We start from the raw sequence: 20,181 nt of genomic DNA on the forward strand, positions 1-20,181 counted from the left end.
TTCAAACTACAGATAATTTCTAATTCCTGAATGGTATACTATCTTACAATTTCAGATCCTTTTTTTCACATTCTCATTCTCTTTCCTTTTCCCGTCTCCCCAAGTAGCATTTCAGAAAACACAGATTAGTAAACAGTTTCTATTGACTTAGTTATTTTTGAGAAGAAGGCTCTTGGCAACAATATCTAAAGTTTTGAGGGCATCACTTCATTTCCGGCCAGGGTGATAGTCCTAGAAAATGAAAGAAATAAGGGCGAGTAATAATTTGGCAAAAAAAAGGGTCTTGGTGTGATATATTAAATAATCACTGTAGTTGAGATTTAGATGACCCTCACATCATTCATCCTGCCAGTTCTCATGTGCTGTGGTCACTTATATAGCTAGGAGGTTGGTGGCTCACCTGCTGCTGTAGCCAGTAACTGCTCAATGAAAAGGGAATTTTAGGCAAATTGTCACAAGACTGGCTGGATGTCATAGTTAGGCTCCTGTGAAATAAACTGATTTGTGTAAAGATACATTGCTGTTCTCTGTCATTGAACTCAGTTCTTTGAAGGATACATTTGTGATTGTATTTGTCTTACTCATTTTTGAAAACACACAGTTTGCAAAACATCTTATTTGCATTCATCGAAGTAATACCTTGTGGGCAGGATAGTCAAATGGACTACTTAAGTACCTATTAGGTATCATTAGCTCACCTTTTTTATTCATCTGAGCCCCCTTGGTGAGATACTTGTATTATCCTGGTTATGTTATTTAGAATCTTATAATACCTTTTATGAAATAGGTATAGGAAAGCTATATTGAGTAGTCTCAGGAGCCAGTTCATGGGACAGTATTTTTTAATTTAGTAAATTTAGTTTCCATGTCAGCATAGAATCATGGCACTTTTGTTAATTGGTTTCTATTGAGTACTTCATTTAAATTTCTTCAGTGAAAACATAGCCTTATTTTGATTTGTTAATATAAAATCAGCTGAAGATAACTCCTACCAGAAATTTAAGAAAACTAAATTTACTACTAGATATGCTCAAAATCAACAATCAGTGGGTTTTAGTGAGAAACAAGAAGTTACTAAGACTTGTAAATATGAAAATAACCCACCACTGAAAAAATTATATGAAGTGATGGATTTGTAACTTAGTCTGATTTAATCATTTTATGTTGTAAACATATTAAAACATCACATTGTACCTCATAAATATATACAATTACTATTTGTCAATTAAATTTAAAATAAATAAAAATTTTAAAACCCGAATTATTGAATGGCTAAGTGTTAGTACAGTGTATGTACTTCATTAGCATATGGTATGGAACAGGATAACTTGGGTGCCCAGGTCAGGAGTTAATCTGGGAATGAGAAATGTTCCTGCAGTATGACCCCATCCATTGCAGTGACAGCTACCAAGCTGTAAGTTGTAAGTAAGTGTTCACTGCTGACCGGTGAATGTCCTGCCCTTCACTTTCCAGACGCCCTTGCACTTGGCAGTGATCACTAAGCAGGAAGATGTGGTGGAGGATTTGCTGAGGGCTGGGGCCGACCTGAGCCTTCTGGACCGCTTGGGTAACTCTGTTTTGCACCTAGCTGCCAAAGAAGGACATGATAAAGTTCTCAGTATCTTACTCAAGCACAAAAAGGCAGCACTACTTCTTGACCACCCCAATGGGGACGGTAAGAGACAATCACACATCATTGGTGTGGGATTAACTTTCTCCGCCTTCTAAATATCTACTAGGTATTTGATAAATATGTGTTACTTGATTTGTACCCAAAAGTGCTTTCCTTAGTCACCTGGAGTTCATCTTCTCTTTTGGGCATTTCTGTTGCTCACCAAAGCTAATTTTTTTAAAGGTGATTTAGAATAGTTAGTAGGAGGAAAAAGCAGAGGCCTAAGTAAAGATTCATCTTGAAGCACACAAAGTGTCGTTTATTCAGAGAATGTTTGTTTATGTTCAGTGTCTCCTGAGAACATAATAGGAGACTATGGGTCTTCAAAGCAGAACAATAGACTTACAGTACCTTTGCTGTCCCTCCCCATGATTCAGTTTTTGCCATTTCCTTCAGCTTCACCAAGGGCCATCTTGTGAGTCAGCCATCCTATCCTGTGACTGTCTCTTTGCTTGGACTCTAGGTCTGAATGCCATTCATCTAGCCATGATGAGCAATAGCCTGCCATGTTTGCTGCTGCTGGTGGCCGCTGGGGCTGACGTCAATGCTCAGGAGCAAAAGTCCGGGCGCACAGCACTGCACCTGGCTGTGGAGCACGACAACATCTCATTGGCAGGCTGCCTGCTCCTGGAGGTGAAGGGCGCACTTATTTGCTTTTCCATTAAATTCCTGAGGGAGATTTAAGGAAATCTTTTCGAAGAATGAAGTCAGTAGCTGCTGTTCTCCCTCACAATCAGCTCTACTCATTTAACACTTATGGAGGGCTTCAGAGTAGCACCTTTGGATGTTCCCCCACTCTCTTGCTTGGCATCTCTAATTGGGGATATCTTCAATGACAGAGCCAGCCCAAAGTAGTAATTGGGCTAGTAATAGGACCCAAGGGGCCATGCACACTGGGAGGTGGGGACAGAAGGGCAAGAAAACCTTCCACTAACGCTTTCCTGTGTGGGCTGGATTGTAGGGTGATGCCCATGTGGACAGTACTACCTACGATGGAACCACACCCCTGCATATAGCAGCTGGGAGAGGGTCCACCAGGCTGGCAGCTCTTCTCAAAGCAGCAGGTAAGGTGGTGACCTGGCGGTCATTAATAAAAAATGTTACCAGGAATGCAAACCCAACTTCAATAGAGCAGACATGTTGCCTTCTTTAAGCCACAGACCTACTGCTGAAAAGCGAGGGTAAATAAAAATTATATGGCAGATCACATTTTATCTGCCATAAGGCACTGTTTGGACTAGTACTCTTGGGCTTTACCCTGACAATCATGTTAGTTTTTACTTTCTGATTCATCTGTTTGTTTGGGGTTTGATTGTTTAGATTGACTCCCATGACAAGGGGTCTTTCAAAGTAGAGTTTGATTCCTTATGGAATTCTGAGTGGTATCAGTCTCAGATCATATCAGAAGTCCCCAGAAGAAAAAGATTATTGGTAAAAGAAATCATTTAAAGACGTCATTTTGAAAGAAATGTCTCTTAAAAATTGAAGTGTAGGAAAAAGAAAATGGGCCATGTATTAGGACCCATTACGTGGAAGGCACTAAAAATGGCTAGCACTTAGTGACCTTTCCGTGTCTCAGGCACTATGATATGCACTTTATGTGCACAGTCTCATTTAAGGCCCAGTCACCGCTTGTGACAAATACCGTTATTATTCCCCATCTTAGAGTCAAGGAAACAGACTAGAGAGACTACCAGATCCCACTTTAGGGTTCCAGTAAGTGTCAGAGCTGTGAATCACACTTGGGCAGTGTGAACTTCAAGACTTATTCTCTCTACTATGTTTCTCTCTCCTATTTTGTTCACAGGTTTGCAGATGTTATTCCATTTAATTCTCTAGTCCTGTGAAGTATAGAAAATTATCCATGTTCATCTTTGAATTTCCAGTGCCTTGCATATTTAGAACCTCAAAATATGTGTAATGAAATTGGCATCTGAAGCCTGCCCTGACAAATCTGATTTACTTTAGAGGGTTTCTTTTAACTTAGAAGGTAAATGCTACATAAATTCAAGAAAACAAAGCAAATTAAAGACAGAGGAATTTTTCTTTGGGAACACCGTATTTTTCTTTCCTCTTTTAATAAAAGAGAGAACAATTAAAAAAAATACCAAAAAAAAAGAGGAAAAAAAAACTCTAACAAATAGAGCTTTTCTTGAACAAGAAACTCTGATTGCAGTGGTTATTAATAGTTTTAGAAGACACTGATTATAATTAAATGCCTTCCAACAAGAAGCTATAACCAGTCAGACGGGTTGGCTCACACCTGTAATCCCAGCACTTTGAGAGGCTGAGGTGGGAGGATCACTTGCACTAGGAGTTTGAGACCAACCTGGGCAACATTGTAAGACCTCATATCTATTAAAAAATTTTTAAAGTAGCTAGGCATGGTGTCACGCGCCTGTAGTCCCAGCTACTTGGGAGGCTGAGGTAGTAGTATCGCTTGAGCCTGGGAGTTCAAGGGCGCAGTGAGCTACAGTTTCACCACTGCATTCTAACCTAAGCTATAGAATGAGACCCTGTCTCAAAAAAATACATAAATGAAAAGAAAAGAAAAGAAAAAGAAACTATAACCCTTTTAAAAATGCTTTATATTGAATTCTCAGAATCCCATGAAAGGAATAGCAAGTAACAGTTTCTGTAATATATAAATGAAGAAACTCAGATGAAAACCAAGCCCGAATCTTAATGTCATGGAAAAGGTCAGTTAAGGCTGAATGTGGAGGCTCACACCTGTAATCCCAGCACTTTGGGAGGCTGAGGTGGGTGGATCACCTGAGGTTGGAAGTTCGAGACTCATCTGGCCAACATGGTGAAACCCCATCTCTACTAAAAATATAAAAATTAGCCAGGCGTGGTGGCAGGCACCTGTAATCCCAGCTACTTGGAAGGCTGAGGCAGGAGAATCACTTGAGCCCTGGAGGTGGAGGTTGCGGTGAGCTGAGACTGCGCCACTGCACTCACAAAAAAAAAAAAAAAAAAGTCAGTTAAGGCATAGCTCATCCCTCCAGTCTTTGGTCTTGTAAATTGTTCATCTTAATTTCTCCATGTTTTTTTTTTGGTGGGATTACATTTATTGCCTCATAGATTAGGCCAGAACTGGGAGAGTAAAATCAAGACATAGCATGAAGATCCTCCTTTGCTTCCCATTAAGTACTCTTCTATTATTGATATTGACACATTTGATGTTCTCCCAGCAAGATAAAAACAAGTTCCTCCCTCGAAAACGGCATCATTAGACATCAAGCTAAACACTCATAAAAATAATCTAAGCCTCTGAGAAGTAACTCTAGCTCTAGTCTTTGAGTTACTTTGGTGTTTCATTTATTTGTTTCTTGTTTTTGTTTTTGCTGGATGCTAAAGAGCAGACTAGATTTCCCAAAATATTTCAATAATTGTACATCCTAACAGGTTTGTTTATTTAAAGATCAGAACCCTGGCATTGCTGTACCCAGCAATGAAACTGGCCATGCTATCACTAGATATCAAGCATCTGTGCTATTTTGAGTGTCCAAGAAAAGGGGCTGAGAAATACATTGTCATGCATAAATTTGAACAGTGAGGACCCTAATCCTGAGGGTGCACCCTAGTTGCTGTAATCATGCTGTCCATCAGCCCTCAGATTAAAGATGCATCATTCAGTTGAGAAATATCCTGTAGAGTTAAATGTGAAGTCAGAGTATTTGAAGTCTTTTTTTTTCGATAGTATCTTTGGCTATTTAAGGTGTCATAAGACACTTTAACAATCAAAGCAAATTACAATTTTAAAACAATTTCTCTGGATATTCCAGTGGAAACGTTTTATGCATTAAAAATTATCCAGGAGATTGCCTCAAGCTGCTACAGTGCTTTGCCTTTGGGAATCTGACCTTTGCAGGCAGTTGAAAGTTGACAAGATGTGGGTTTACCTAATGCTGTGTAACCTAACTTCGCAGGAGCAGATCCCCTGGTGGAGAACTTTGAGCCTCTCTATGACCTGGATGACTCTTGGGAAAATGCAGGAGAGGATGAAGGAGTTGTGCCTGGAACCACGCCTCTAGATATGGCCGCCAGCTGGCAGGTGAGTGCCGCTCCATCTGTCTGATAGCTGTCCCTGAGGGAGTCAGAGGTTCAGGAATGTAAGAACAGATGGTCTTCCCGGTGCTTTATTTCCCAAAGAACATGCCTTTTATTTTTAAGAAAGTCTGTTTGTCAGAGACCATTTTTATCTTGAAAAACCCTATCCATGAAAGATCTAGGTCAGCTGAGTTCTAAGTACGAAAGTGTATGCCTAATCAGATCAGAGTTGAGATGTGAGAAAAGGTTAGAAGAAAAACACAAAATTCACATAAAAGTTACCCATTCTGAATTCACACCAGAATTGTTACCGTCTCAATTTCTGAAGCTAGGATAAATGTTACTGTTTGCTTAGAACTTAGCTAAGTGATTTCGGGATGTAAAAATAAACTAAGAATTCTTCTTAGAATTTCAATAAATATAAAACAGAGTAAATAGATTTAAAGCCTTCCTCAAAACTCCACAGGGCTGAGATCTGAAGGTATAAAGCAGTTACTAGGTCATTTGGCCCTGGGAAGAAAAGCCAGAGGGAGGAGGTGGGCAGCGTGCAAGATCTCCAGCAAGACAAGATCAGTTCTTCTAGAGGCGAGAGCTGCTCCACTTCTAAAACTGCTCATCTGCCTCCCACAGCCTGTCTGTGTCCAGCTCACTGATGTTGGCAGAGACTATATGGTTCTCCCTTTATGTTAGCACCTCATTTCCCCAGAGGCCTTGCCACAGAACACAAAAAGATGATGCACTCAGTGACCCCACGCTCTCCTTACCCTGCAACAGAGTGACTGCAGAGACCACCACAAGTGCTTCTGCAGCTTTGGAATTCTTTTTCTTTTAGCCTAAGACATTTCTTGACCCTCAGTTAAAACGTCAGTATTGCCAGAGGGTTAACACCAAGCCTTGTGAACATCTAGACATCTCAGCAAGCTTATACAGTTAATTCTCTCAAGCTTGTTACTATGGAAGAGGGGACACAGCTTCACAGCTCTGAGTAAGCTCTTCCCTAGCCTTAGGTCTCTGAGCAGGAGACATGGTGGCCTGGACTGCCTGTTCCTTCCAAAAGGCTATAGCTCTGACTCTCTGCAGTTTGGTTGGGTATTCTGACCCAGCTCAGAGAGTTTGTACAAAGCACAACTTCCCAGCACCAGAGCTCCCACAGCTTGTTCTTCCCCCAAAGGGTACCATATTCTTGGAGAGTGGTCCTGACTTCTCTTGCCATTCCTCCATCATTAGGGTACCAGGCCCTCCTAAGGAGGACATGCTGAGTTCTTTATCATAAAGAAACAGACTGCCCTAGTGGTCCCTTTGATGTGTAACAATTTCTGGTGTTTTTCTTGCCAACAGGTATTTGACATATTAAATGGGAAACCATATGAACCAGAGTTTACATCTGATGATTTACTAGCACAAGGTGGGTTGTGATAGAACCAGATTCTCATAACCATTATTATCTCCACAGTATCATTTAAAGGGAGGAACCAGCATTATCCAGGGTCTACTGTGAAAAGTACATTTCTTATTTCAGAACCAAAAGATGCTGGAGGTAGATAAGGAGAATATCCAGTTTTAATCTACTATAAATATATACTGCCTGCTACTCAGCTAGGCTTTGACCTTCAAGTAGAGTAGCTTGGTTGCTTCCACTGGGAGTTGGAGGAAGCCAGGTGGCATTGATCTGTCCCTCCAGAGTGTCTATGGCAGGTTAGAACAAGTGTGTTCCTTCTTCATTTCCTTCAGGAGACATGAAACAGCTGGCTGAAGATGTGAAGCTGCAGCTCTATAAGTTGCTAGAAATTCCTGATCCAGACAAAAACTGGGCTACTCTGGCGCAGAAATTAGGTCTGGGGATACTTAATAATGCCTTCCGGCTGAGTCCTGCTCCTTCCAAAACACTTATGGACAACTATGAGGTAACACGTTACCTTACAGATTTAGCAATTTTCCTTTGACTTTACTCTGTTAACATCTCTGGCCAGGACGTAATCTCCTTCCCTGTTCCTTAACTCTGAAGAAGAAAACCACTCATTGCCCAAGGCCTGGGAGGGTGACCCAGGCTAAGCTGGCAGCCCATCTTCCTGAGAATGCTGTTTTCAGATACCTTCAGATTTTCCCTGTTTTCAAATACCTGGAGACTTCCTGTGAAAATGCTATGGAGAGGGTCAGGATTTTCACAGAACTTTAACAGCCCTGAGCAAACCATCGACTGTAATCAACATGCGTAGCTTCCTGTCCCCAAGAACACACCTTACCACGTGGCAGGGCATTGAGTCATGTTCTGTGAGGTGACTCCTAGTGGAGCCATTACCTGGTGATTTTTTTTATTTTTCATTTCTAAAACTAAAATGTAGAAAAGCATGGGGTGAAGTTGTTTTCTGTTGAAAATTTCATGGTTAGCTTTTGTTTCTCCATGGATTTCAGAGCTTCAGCTTACAGAGGGAGACTGTGTAGACGTCACTCTAGGCAGAGTTTCACTGCCTCAGCGCTTCTCTCGCTGTCTCTGTGTGCTTACTACAAACCACTTCTCTGTGATTTCCTGAGTGATCTTTGAGCCGAAACAGGAAACTTGATTCAAAGACTGTATTTTCTTAGTCGCTCTTTTCTGCCCTTTCCATTTCCTCCAGGCTCCTGATTGGAGGAGGCAGCATGGAAGAGGGAAGGGTGGGCTGTCAGTGCTTACAGCCTGCACTGGGACTTGAACACAGGAACATGCTCCTCCTTCCTTTTTTCTCACAGGTCTCTGGGGGGACAGTCAGAGAGCTGGTGGAGGCCCTGAGACAAATGGGCTACACTGAAGCGATTGAAGTGATCCAGGCAGCCTCCAGCCCAGTGAAGACCACCTCTCAGGCCCACTCGCTGCCTCTCTCGCCTGCCTCCACAAGGCAGCAAATAGGTAAAGAAAAAAGACAAAAGACAGTGGAGATATTTTCCAGCTCCGCCAGGCTGGTGTCTTCAGCTCTCTTGGGATATGATGTGGCAGTTTTCTTTCTCATCTTCTGAATACAGTTCCCTGTGTGTCTGTCTACTCCCTGGGCTCACCCTCTGCCTCTCTTGATAGTACCATTCAGATGAGGAGGCAGTACCCTTGGAAAATCACATTGACACATGAACTACTTAGTAAACACTAAATAATACAATAAATACAAAAAAACAACATGATGCGGGTGATTAAATTTAAGACATGAGAGAAATAATACTTACCTTAAAGGGAGAATAAGATACAGAGAGAGAACGATCTCCTTCGCTTGCCTCCTCTCTCATGCTCATGACACTGACCTTGTCCCCCACCATAAATGGGACCATGTGTCATGCCACCAAAAATCTCACAACCATATGAAATGGACTTTCAACCCAGCCCAGTAATCCTGTATTTCCTACAATTTTATTCTCCCACTCTGTAAATGACCATTCCATGCTTTCTATTTCTAATCCCCCAACACTCCTTCCCTCCCCTTAATCATGCAACACCCTTGCTTCACACTCTATTGAAAACAGAAGAAACCAGAACCCTCTCACCTTTGCACCAAGTGCCAGCCCACCTGTGCCTATGCCCACATTGGCAGCCTTCTATCTGGGCTTGGTGGGTTAAATCTCTTTGCCCAGCTGAGGAGCCACCTCTCCCCTGGGTCTAGCCCCCTCACCTCTACTAGGTTGTTACTGTTAATTCTTACCTCTGTCTCCTGTTCTAGCCATTCCTCCTCCCCACTCTCCGACTAGATCACCTAGCAAGCATTTCATGATTTTCTCATCTTTAAAAACAAAACACACCGAAATAATCACCCTCTTGATCCCACATCCCATTTAGCTACAGTCCAATTGCTCTATTCCCTTACACAGCAGAGCTCCTCAGAAGAATTTTTTAGAGCTGTTCTTTCCAGCTTGCCACCTTCCACTCTCTACTTGGCCTCCTGCAGTTGGGATCACATCCCCACCACTCCACCAGGCCTGCTCTCCTCACAGTGACCAGTCACCTCCACATTGCCAGATCTGGTCACCTCCTTTTCACCTTGACAACTCGCAGAGTGTGTCATGGTTGACCCCTACCTTCAACTTCAGACCGTCTTCCACAGCACGCTCCCCTGGCTGCCTCTTCCTCACTCACCTTTTAAAGTCACAGCCCTCCAGGGTCAGTCCTAAACCCTCCCCGCTTTCTACCTCACCCAAGCCCAATACCGGCCAGATCTGTCAGAAGCACTGCCATCTTCCAGGAGGTTAAGACAAAACCCAGGAATTCCTCAGGAGTCCTTTCTGGCACTAGTCACTTCATATGCCACCCATCAAGCGTCATCCTGTCTGCAACCACCGCCCTAGTCCAGCCCGCCGTCATTTCCTGCCTAGATTCTTGCACAGCTCCTACTCAGTCCCCTTGTTTCCTTCCTGTCCACCTCCCTTCAGTCCACTGTCTGCCCACCAGATAGTGTGATTCTTTTTAAAAATTAGCGACATTGTGTTACTTCTGGGTTATACCCTTCAGTTCATTCAGTCATTCATTCAGCAAATCCTGATCGAGCATACACTGTGTGCCTAGCAGTGTTCGAGGTTTTAAAGATAAAACAGTGTCCCTGCTTGACTCGTTTGCTTTCTTAAACATTGCTGTGGAAGCTCTTCCTCCACACTGTCCACACTGCCCTTCCATTCCCAAGGGTTTTCTCTGCTCCCCTGGCTCACTAGTCTGATCCAGCCTTTTGACCGTTCTCTTCCCATTCCCCGGGAAGCTCTTAATTGGCTGGCTCTTTCTTGCCACTCAATTGCAGCACCCATCTCACCCTGCCAGGGGGCCTTCCCAGGGGAGCAAGGGCAGGTGTCATTGTGTGCACTTGAGAAAGGAATAATGTATCTGCTGGAAAACAACCAGATCTCCTGAGTCACTGCCCAGTGCTCCTTCTGCACAGATATTTAAAAAAAAAAAAAAAAAAAAAGCAAATACTTATATTGTTTAAAAAAGTAAATACCTACGTAAGCATTAGGCCCCTAATTTGTAGTTATTTTTAGAATATCTCATAGTTTGTAGCACATAATAGACACCAAATAAAGATTGGTTGATTAAATAAATCAATACCAGGATGATAGTCATGCCACTGGCATTAAAGTCTTAATATTCTAATATTGGAATTTGATATGTAAGAAGATAGCATTTTGATTAGTGTATATTAGACTTCCGTTTCCTTACTCACTGTATAGGAAATAATTTGCCTTGGTCATATCCCTAAGGATACTTATCAACAAAAGGAATTCAACCTGATTTTCCAGTATAGACTCGTTTTCACTAAAATCATTTTACATCTTTGCTACCAAAAATGTTTTCAAGGCAATGTATGCTGTAATAGCATATGAGGCCCAGAGAGCTAATTTTTAGTTCTTGCTTCTGTCACCAATTTATTTTGCTGAGATTCAGCAGTTTCCCCAGCACGGTGGTTGGAAAAATACACCTGATGTCTAAGGGAAAAAAAGGTCCACTGTGAGTGAAGAGAATTCAGAAAGGATTCTCAAACACAAGACTCGATTGCAGGAGGAAGATGTGAAAGCATTTGGCTAATTCTGACATTTGGCTAATTCATAACATCCTCGCAGTGTGTCCCACAGTACCTTCTGCCCTTCCCACCACGGTGAGCAGTCGTGACAGTGGGGGTGGCATAGGTGGGATGTGTGGCTGGCAGAAGCCAGTGGGCAAGAGTTGTCCACAGAATAGTCCATGAGTTTTTTTAGAGCCAAACTTGGAGCCCATCTGGAGCATAAGGTGCATGAGAGCAAAGGCTTTCCCTGGTCCTGGCCATTCCCCCAGTGAATTTGTGCTTTCTCCCCTCAGATGAGCTCCGAGACAGCGACAGTGTCTGCGACAGCGGCGTGGAGACGTCCTTCCGCAAACTCAGCTTTACTGAGTCTCTGACCAGTGGTGGCTCACTGCTAACTCTCAACAAAATGCCCCATGATTATGGGCAGGAAGGACCTCTAGAAGGCAAAATTTAGCCTGCAGACAATTTCCCACACCGTATAAACCAAAGCCCTAAAATTCCACTGCATTGTCCACAAAACAGAAGCTGAAGCGCATCCAGAGGTGCTCAGAGAGCCGGCCTGCCTGAATCATTCTCGATATAACTTGAGACCTTTTCAACCTGGCTTCCTTTCTTGGTTCATAAATGAATTTTAGTTTGGTTCACTTACAGATAGTATCTAGCAGTCACAGCACTGGCTGAGCGGATGCATCTGGGGATGAGGTTGCTTACTAAGCTTTGCCGGCTGCTGCCGGATCACAGCTGCTTTCTGTTGTCATTGCTATTGTCCCTCTGCTACGTTCCTATTGTCATTAAAGGTATCACTGTCCCCACCTGGCGTTCCTTCTGACCATCCACAGCATCGTTTTGCATTCAAATTAAGGGTTAAGAAAAGGGATATTTTAAAATGAGAGTCACTTGACGTGCCATTTTTTAAAAAGGCATATTGCTTTTTCTAATGTGGTTATTTCTCTGATTTGAAAAAAAAAAAGTACTTGTCAATATTTAAACATGGTTACAATCATTGCTGAAAATGGTATTTTCCCCCTTTTCTGCATTTTGCTATTGTAAATATGTTTTTTAGATCAAATACTTTAAAGGAAAAAATGTTGGATTTATAAATGCTATTTTTTATTTTACTTTTATAATAAAAGGAAAAGCAAATTGATGACCTCACCTTGTTTGATCTGTGCAAATACTTTTCTAAGATGCTTCCTTATAATCATGGGATAATTCCATAGCCTGGTTATCACATTCACATTGCCTATTAGAGTCAATTTTTTAATCTAGAAATGAACAAATAATGATCGAAAGGAAAGTGTTTTAACCTAAGATGAAAGCTTTGGATTTGTCAAATCCATATCCAGCTCATCGTATTTAGATTGTGCCACCTCACTTTCCTCCATCTTATACAATGCTACACCTCTTCAATGTCTTCTCCACACCTCTGTGATAAAGTGTTAACATTTCCATATACTAGAGGGCCCTGGACTAGGAGCCTTCCAGCATGAAGCTTTGCTGAACTGCTTCTGAAAGAGTTGGGAGTCAGGGAAGAGGGAAAAAAATCAAAGTTTTTGAGCGAGGTACTATGGTCGACACTGTGATGCACAGCCAGAATTCTCCTTTGACAAAGGACTGGTCTGCTGGTGGTGCACTCTAGCTGTCAGCTTCCTCATGGAATGCCTCTGCTGCAGAGAGCCATGTCTTTCTAGGCCGTATCCATTTCCACAGTGGCACTCATGCAAATTTATCAGTGTGGGCATATGAATAAGCCTGTCCAACCCGGGACAACACTGAAGGGCTGTTTAAACTTCAGGGTTCCCATTAGAGTAGCTGAGGCTGCATTGCACTCAACTTCTCCGTCTGCCCATGCTGCTTACTCTCTCACCCTTCCATAGCTGTTGATCTTGAAGGCACTCCAGAAAAACATTTAACACATAAATTTCCAACTCAGAGTCCGTTTCCCCAAGAACCTTGCTTGCACAGGTACTGGGAACCATGCAGAACAATTTTGTGCAACACGTTGAACCATTAATCTTGAAAAACAACCCAACTTACAGAGAAGGAAATTGAGGCTTAAAGTAAACCATAGCTAAGCTGCTTCTGAGTTTACACCCAGCTCTGTCTAGCTCCAGAGCTCATGATGGGACATTATCTTGATGAGAAGGCAGATAAAAATAATTGAGTCCAGAATTAGGCTCCAAAATATATAGGAATTTAGTATATGATAAAGTAAAATTCCAAATCAATGAGAAAAAGATGATTGCTCAATATATTAGTCTGATAAATGCTGATAAAGACATACCCGAGACTGCATAATTTATAAAGAAAAAGAGGTTCAATGGACTCACAATTCCACGTGTTTGGGGAGGCCTCACGACCATGGCGGAAGGTGAAAGACACATCTTACATGGAAGCAGGCAAAAGGAAAATGAGAGACAAGCGAAAGGGGTTCCCCCTTACAAAACCATCAGATCTCATGAAACTTACTACCACGAGAACAGTATGGGGGAAACTGCCCTCATGATTCAATTATCTCCCACCAGGTCCCTCCCACAACAGGTGGGAATTGTGGAGGCTATAATTCAAGATGAGATTTGAGTGGGTACACAGTCAAACCATATCAGTCAATAAACAGAGGTCCCAACTGGCAATTCACTTGAAAACAATCCATCTGAACACCTGCCTCCCTCCTTTCATCAAAATAATTTCCAAATATGTCAAAAATTAAGCCATAAAAATATTGGAAGTACCAGATGTCATTGATAAATAATCTTGAAATAGGGAAGGCTTTTTTAAGCAAAACTTTTCACTGGTGTAAAAGCAGTGTAGGTTCTTCATTTTACAGCATCTCCCAAATAAATAGATTCTCAAGGAAAATTCTACTTCTGTTTTCTATTACATTGCCATTTCTCCACCCCTACCCAGCCCCACTGTAAAGTGAAGTTTCTGTAAAGTGAAAAAATACAGCTCTGACTTTCCCTAATTCTTAATTTTCCAACAAGCAGCCCATGCCTCCACTCCTCTGCGGGTTCCTTTCTGTGGCAGATCACTGTTTTCCAGCTGGTCACTACAAGGCCTCTTGTCTTACAACAGGACGCTGACACTCCTCCCACTGAGGGGAGGGGCCTGGGTTCCTTCTCTGAGAATCTAAGCAGACCTGTGACAACGACGGAGGAGATACTAAGTGACTTCCAAGGTTAAGTCATAAAATGGAAAACAACTTCTGCCCCATCCTGCTGGGCCCTCTCTCTTGGAAGCCAGTCATTGTGTTCTGAGGGAGCCAAGTGGCCACATGGAGGAACCAAGTGCAGGTGTTCAGTCCACAGACTTACTGAGACCCCGGGCGATGCCAGCATCAACCAAGAGATGTGTAAGGGAGTGAAGCTTTCAGAAGATTCCAGCCCTCAGCCACTGAGTCACCCCATCTAGCCTTCAAACTGCCTCAGCTGATGCTGCCCAGAATAGAGACAAGCTGTGCTGCAGAGCCCTGCCCACATTGCAGATTCGTGAGCAAATTAAATAATGGTTGAGGTTTTAAGCCTTAAGTGTGGAGTGGATTGTCACCATGCTCCAGGCTTCCAACTTGACAGCTCACCTACCAGAAGTTCACTTGAAGCGAAGCTGACTTGAGGAGGAGGAACAACTAAGTAACTCACGCCAAGATAGAAAAATGACATTCCCCTTCTTTCATAAGAAGCCCCATTTCTCTTCTGTCTCAGAAACTTCTTTTTCTTCCTCCCAGATCTCAGTGCTGGCCTGAACCTCTGTGTGGTGCTGCAACAGCAAGGCCACCAGTGCTGTCTGGGTCTCTGTGAAAGTATCTTTCATATTGTACCAGCAGATGGAGATAAACCAAAGGAATGCAGGAGATCAGGTGGAAAGCTATCATGGGCCTGAAATAAACCTTCCCAGAAAGCTTGTGTCACAGCAGGAGGCCATTTAAAAATAGCTTCCTCAGAACTTCAGTCATTTTTGAGGTTTCTATACTCTGCAGGCATAACCCAGACTTTTTCAGGATCAGCGGTCTTTCTTTTCAGCAGAACGAAGCCCTGCTGCTGCTCATTTACCTACCTGTGTCTCCTGAAGTAGCTGAATGTGGCACAGACGCTCCTGGTCACCACCATGGAATGCAGCCGCACAAACTGGACTTTGTACATTTTAGCAGAAAAAAAAGAGGAGGGGAAAGATCCAGCCAGCGTGGAGCATTTATTACATGCCAGCCTTTTTGGATTAATAATTTCTAATGATAATTCTCAAGACACCCCATAAGGTATATATTTAACCCCAGTTTATAATAAGGAAATAAATGATCTGAAGTTATTAAATAACTCACCCCAGATTCACATGCAGGCCCGTCTGATTCCAAAGACTATTCTTTAGTGAGGCTTGCAGTCCTTTGACAAAAAGACGCTTTATTTAAAAGAGAAGGAAAAATGCCTACAGTCCTATACAAAGATGATGGAGTCATCATGTACCCAACCAAAATGCAAAATGTACCCAAAGTATAACTAAAAGGACACATTGCTTGGAGACTTGATTCTCCCCCTAATAAGAGGCAAGGATGCTTAAATATGAATTATTCATTGACTGAAAGTTATTGCATTTCTTTCAGCCTCCTATGTTGTGCTTTTGGGGGAAATGCTCTTTCTGACTTGTGCTTCCCCAGGGAATGGACATGGGAGGCACAGGAGTCAAAACAGGATGAAACTAAAATTCTGTTTATTTTCTTGAAGATCACAGAACTTGGGATTGGATAAGATCTTAAAGATCACCTTCCTAAGCCATTCAAGTTTTTCTCTTTTTCTGAACGCCTACAAAGTGAGAGTGTCTCTTCTCCATTGGCCTCACTGTGGCTGGCTGCTTCATGTAAATACCAATCCTAGAGACTAAAGTTCCTGTCCATTGGTTTCCAGTTTTGTGATTAGGTTTTGGAATTGGGGGAGACACTGAGGAGAGGCTTGAAATTAAATGAATCTCCTTCAATTACTATGGATTTCATTTTGTCCACAATAGCCTTTTTCTGTTACCCTGGACAAATGAATAGTTCAACAAGTTGTTCAAGCTTCTTAAGATGAAAGGGAGGAAGGGGGTGAGATAGCATCATCTTACTTCTGTCAACTAGCTTTTCCACATTGATATCTCTTTCCAAAGTGATTATTTCATTGAACTATCACAAGAGTCTTCAAAGAATAAAGATGCGTATTCAATCAAGATTTCTTGGGCATCTGTTGCTTGCCAGGCACTACAGTGGGTGGTCATGGGGAAACTGAGACACATGAGAGGCATGACTGCAGGATCACTTGACTCCAGTAACAACACTGCAGCAGGGTTAGGGGTAAGTAGTGTCTCTCTTCCGCTTAGCCACGCAGGGATCCAGGCTGACAGTCATTCTTCCTCCAATGCTTGGCTCCTAAGGTCTTGCTAGGGGTGATAGCCCCAGTCAGCCAGGAGAAAAATGCTGAGAAAAGTATGTGAGGGAGTTTTGAATGTGTCATCTCCTCTCATGTTGTGCTGGAGAAAAACTTCAGTCCCTTGGTCACACTAAGAGCAGTGAAGATAGGAGGGTGGTCTACTTCTGTTCCCAGTATTAAGAGAGCTGTTGATTTTGGAATAGGTCACAGTCTTTAGCACAGGTCAAAATCCCTTCCCTGAGGGAGGATGAGCTATAAGTTTCTTTCTAGTTCCAACTTGTATGCAGACATTCACTCTGAAAGTCACCTGCAATCATGGTAAATGGCCGTTACTAAAGGCAAAATCATTTCCTAGGATTAAGCATGAAGATTGCATTGTAAGCACAAAGTCACAGTTTTTCTTAAGGAAATTCTCAGAGATGATCAAGGATATGAGGGCAGGTAGGCTGGGGAAGAGTTACAGCAGCTACGTCTTGTTGCCGTCACACTAATTCACAGAGATCTCTGCTCTCCAACCTCTATGCTCCATAGTTCCTTAAATGCTGCACAAGAAGTCCTGGGCTTGTAGACACCACAGTTAGCATTCTTCAAGAGGCCTTGGCCCTTCAAGATCCTACCCAAAAGAAAGGGACAAGCAAGTTTATCTTGGTTGTGATCTGCAGAGAGCTGGAAAGACCTTGGCTCCCACTTTCTCAGATAAATTGGAAAGGAGCAGAAATTGGTTCTTGTGGAAATAATATTCTCTTCAGGCCAGAAGGATAGCAGATGAAACAGAAATTCTCAAAACCCTTTCTCCCAGGATTCCTTCTTGGGATCCAGGAAGCAGAGCTGGTGATGAAGACAGTGAGGTGGAACCCTGAGGACTATTTTGGGGGCACATCAGGTCAGGGAAGGCTATAAGTTGATGCCCAATACTAGACAACCAGGTTATTAGGTCTGTTCCCTGGTGAAAAGAGATAGATATTTTCTTCATTTCAAAACTGTTTCACAGTTCCCTTTTTCCTTTTCCTAAAGCAATAATGCACAATTTATTTTTTGGCTTTAAAAAATTGAATGAAGCTCTTTCCCTAAGCGGCCTGAAGTAATCTGTGAAAATGGTTCGCTATTCACTTGACCCGGAGAACCCCACGAAATCATGCAAATCAAGAGGTTCCAATCTTCGTGTTCGCTTTAAGAACACTCGTGAAACTGCCCAGGCCATCAAGGGTATGCATATTCAAAAAGCCACGAAGTATCTGAAAGATGTCACTTTACAGAAACAGTGCGTACCATTCCGACATTACAATGGTGGAGTTGGCAGGTGTGCCCAGGCTAAGCAGTGGGGCTGGACACAAGGTCGGTGGCCCAAAAAGAGTGCTGAATTTTTGCTGCACATGCTTAAAAACGCAAAGAGTAATGCTGAACTTAAGGGTTTAGAGGTAGATTCTCTGGTCATCGAGCATATCCAAGGGAACAAAGCACCTAAGATGCGCCGACGGACCTACAGAGCTCATGGTCGGATTAACCCATACATGAGCTCTCCCTGCCACATTGAGATGATCCTTACTGAAAAGGAACAGATTGTTCCTAAACCAGAAGAGGAGGTTGCCCAGAAGAAAAAGATATCCCAGAAGAAACTGAAGAAACAAAAACTTATGGCACGGGAGTAAATTCAGCATTAAAATAAATGTAATTAAAAGGAAAAAAAATTGAATGAAAAACTTCATATCATGGGTTTTTTTTTTTTAATTTTCAGAATCCCTTTTTATCACCTTATTCAAATGCAAATGTTCCCTTAGTCTTTTGAAATAATTTTTTTCTGTAATTTTGAAAAAATTAGCAAAAATAAAAACTTTAAATGTGAATGTTTTCATTTAGAAAATACTTTCAAGTACTGACTGTCATAGCAACCTGAGAGGTGAACAGGGAGGGGTTTTAATTCCTGCCACTCTCCACAGGACAGAGTTGCTGATATGCTGGAAGGTCCCTGGTCTAATGTAAAGAGCAAGGGCTGGGCCAGGACTCAGTCTTCAATCCACATACCGTGCTCCTTGGCTTCACGCTGCAGCAGTGCGTCATGGAACACACAACTGCTTCGAAGGGGTGGGTCATGCCCAGGAGAGGGAAGAAGCTTGCCAACTGGGGGCTCTGAAGTATTATCCAAGGGTGGCCAAACAGCAGGAAGCCAGCATTCCCTCAACAAACTAATTCAACTTCAGCACACATCATGCTTGGCACCAGTCCCCAAGAACAGGCCCAGGAAGAGGCCTTGAGTCCATGCTGACTTTCTTCCTCCTACCCACTCCTTCCAGCCCCATTCCTTTTGCTTTGGGGGCCTCAGAAGCTTTTTTTCTCCACCACTTGCCTCTTTTTGCCATTTCTTTGTGTCCCTTCAACTTCCCTCAACAATTCAAGCCAGGACCCCCAAAAAGCTATCCATGGGCCACCCATGTTAATGCAGAATCCTGCCTCACAGCTGAAGCAAAACCTGGCCTAGAGAGGCCAAAGGGACCGGAAATGACATCCCCATAAAGACCCATCGTAATCCCACAGACAGGTCCTGCTGCAGGAGCAGGGCTGCCAAAAAGCAACATTCCTGTTCTCTTCCGTTAGGTCCTGAAGCCCCTGCCCCTCCACCACTGCTGCCTGCGACCACAGTAGCAGGGGGAATTTTACCTCCCCAATAGATGGAGACCATGTGTACTCAGGAAGTGTGTATATGCTCATGGATGAGCAAACCTCTCAGGCCTGATTGATGCAAGCAGTCCTTAGCATTCTTCTCCATCCCAGTTTTGATCTGGGAAGGTCAAAGCCACCATTTGGCCCTGCCTTCCTTTACTGCCTAGCCAAATGCACATCTTGAATAATGAGCAACATATGCACACAACGTGTGGGCCAAGGACCATTTTGGTCCCTCCATCAGCAGAATGTAATTCCTTTCCCCAAATCATGCCTATAGCTCACAGTTTTGGTTCTTTCCTGATTGTTTTGTTACTGAGCCTTTAAATAGCTCATCTGACTTCTCCTCTGTCAATCATCTATTCAGGAGGCTTGGTGCCAAGTTTTCATAGATCCATAGTAAGTAAATTTGAATTAAAAAGCATTTATATGCCACCCTTTTGCCAAGGTAGCAACAGTGGATGGAAATGAAATACACATGTTCCTCCACTTACAATGGGGTTATGTCCTGAAACCAATTATAAGTTGAAAGTGCACCTAATACCCTGATAAACCCATCATAAAGTCAAAAAGTCATGAAATCATAAATCGAACCATTGTTAAGTCTGGGACCTGTCTGTAACCATAAGGCAGGCAGAAAGTAGACAAATTTGCTCTGTGGATCTGAACCTTGTGATCCAGCTATGCTGGTGCTCAGCCTTTATTAGCCCTGGAGCCAGGAAAGAAATCAGAGCTCAGCAAACAGAGCCGCCCTTTGGGTTCCTTCTTTCTCCTTCCTCCCTTCCTTCTCACCCCCTCCTTTCTCTTTCTCCCTTTCTCTCTCCCTCTGTCTCTGTCTTTTCTCTCTCCTTTCCTTTCTCTCCTTTTCTTATTCTGTCTTCCTTTCTCTCCCTTCTATCAA

The 20,181-nt window shown here is 42.8% G+C and overlaps 1 protein-coding gene and 1 pseudogene across 4 annotated transcripts in view; both read left to right on the plus strand.

Annotated features, from left to right (window-relative positions):
- NFKB1 (nuclear factor kappa B subunit 1) overlaps positions 1–12,384 on the plus strand; it is a 123,993-nt gene extending 111,609 nt beyond the window's left edge. For all 4 annotated transcript variants that reach the window (XM_007999405.3, XM_007999407.3, XM_073017518.1 and 1 more), the window contains exons 17-24: positions 1,474–1,675; positions 2,136–2,305; positions 2,634–2,736; positions 5,605–5,729; positions 7,064–7,130; positions 7,457–7,629; positions 8,453–8,609; positions 11,523–12,384. In XM_007999405.3, the coding sequence (XP_007997596.3) occupies positions 1,474–1,675; positions 2,136–2,305; positions 2,634–2,736; positions 5,605–5,729; positions 7,064–7,130; positions 7,457–7,629; positions 8,453–8,609; positions 11,523–11,683 (1,158 nt within the window). In that variant the 3' untranslated portion in view covers positions 11,684–12,384. The remainder of the gene's footprint in view (positions 1–1,473; positions 1,676–2,135; positions 2,306–2,633; positions 2,737–5,604; positions 5,730–7,063; positions 7,131–7,456; positions 7,630–8,452; positions 8,610–11,522) is intronic.
- Positions 12,385–17,663: 5,279 nt separating this feature from the next.
- Positions 17,664–18,324, plus strand: LOC103236048 (large ribosomal subunit protein uL22 pseudogene; annotated as a pseudogene).
- Positions 18,325–20,181: the final 1,857 nt, after the last annotated feature.

This window comes from Chlorocebus sabaeus, chromosome 7 (assembly GCF_047675955.1).
Source record: "Chlorocebus sabaeus isolate Y175 chromosome 7, mChlSab1.0.hap1, whole genome shotgun sequence".
Lineage (NCBI taxonomy): Eukaryota > Metazoa > Chordata > Mammalia > Primates > Cercopithecidae > Chlorocebus > Chlorocebus sabaeus.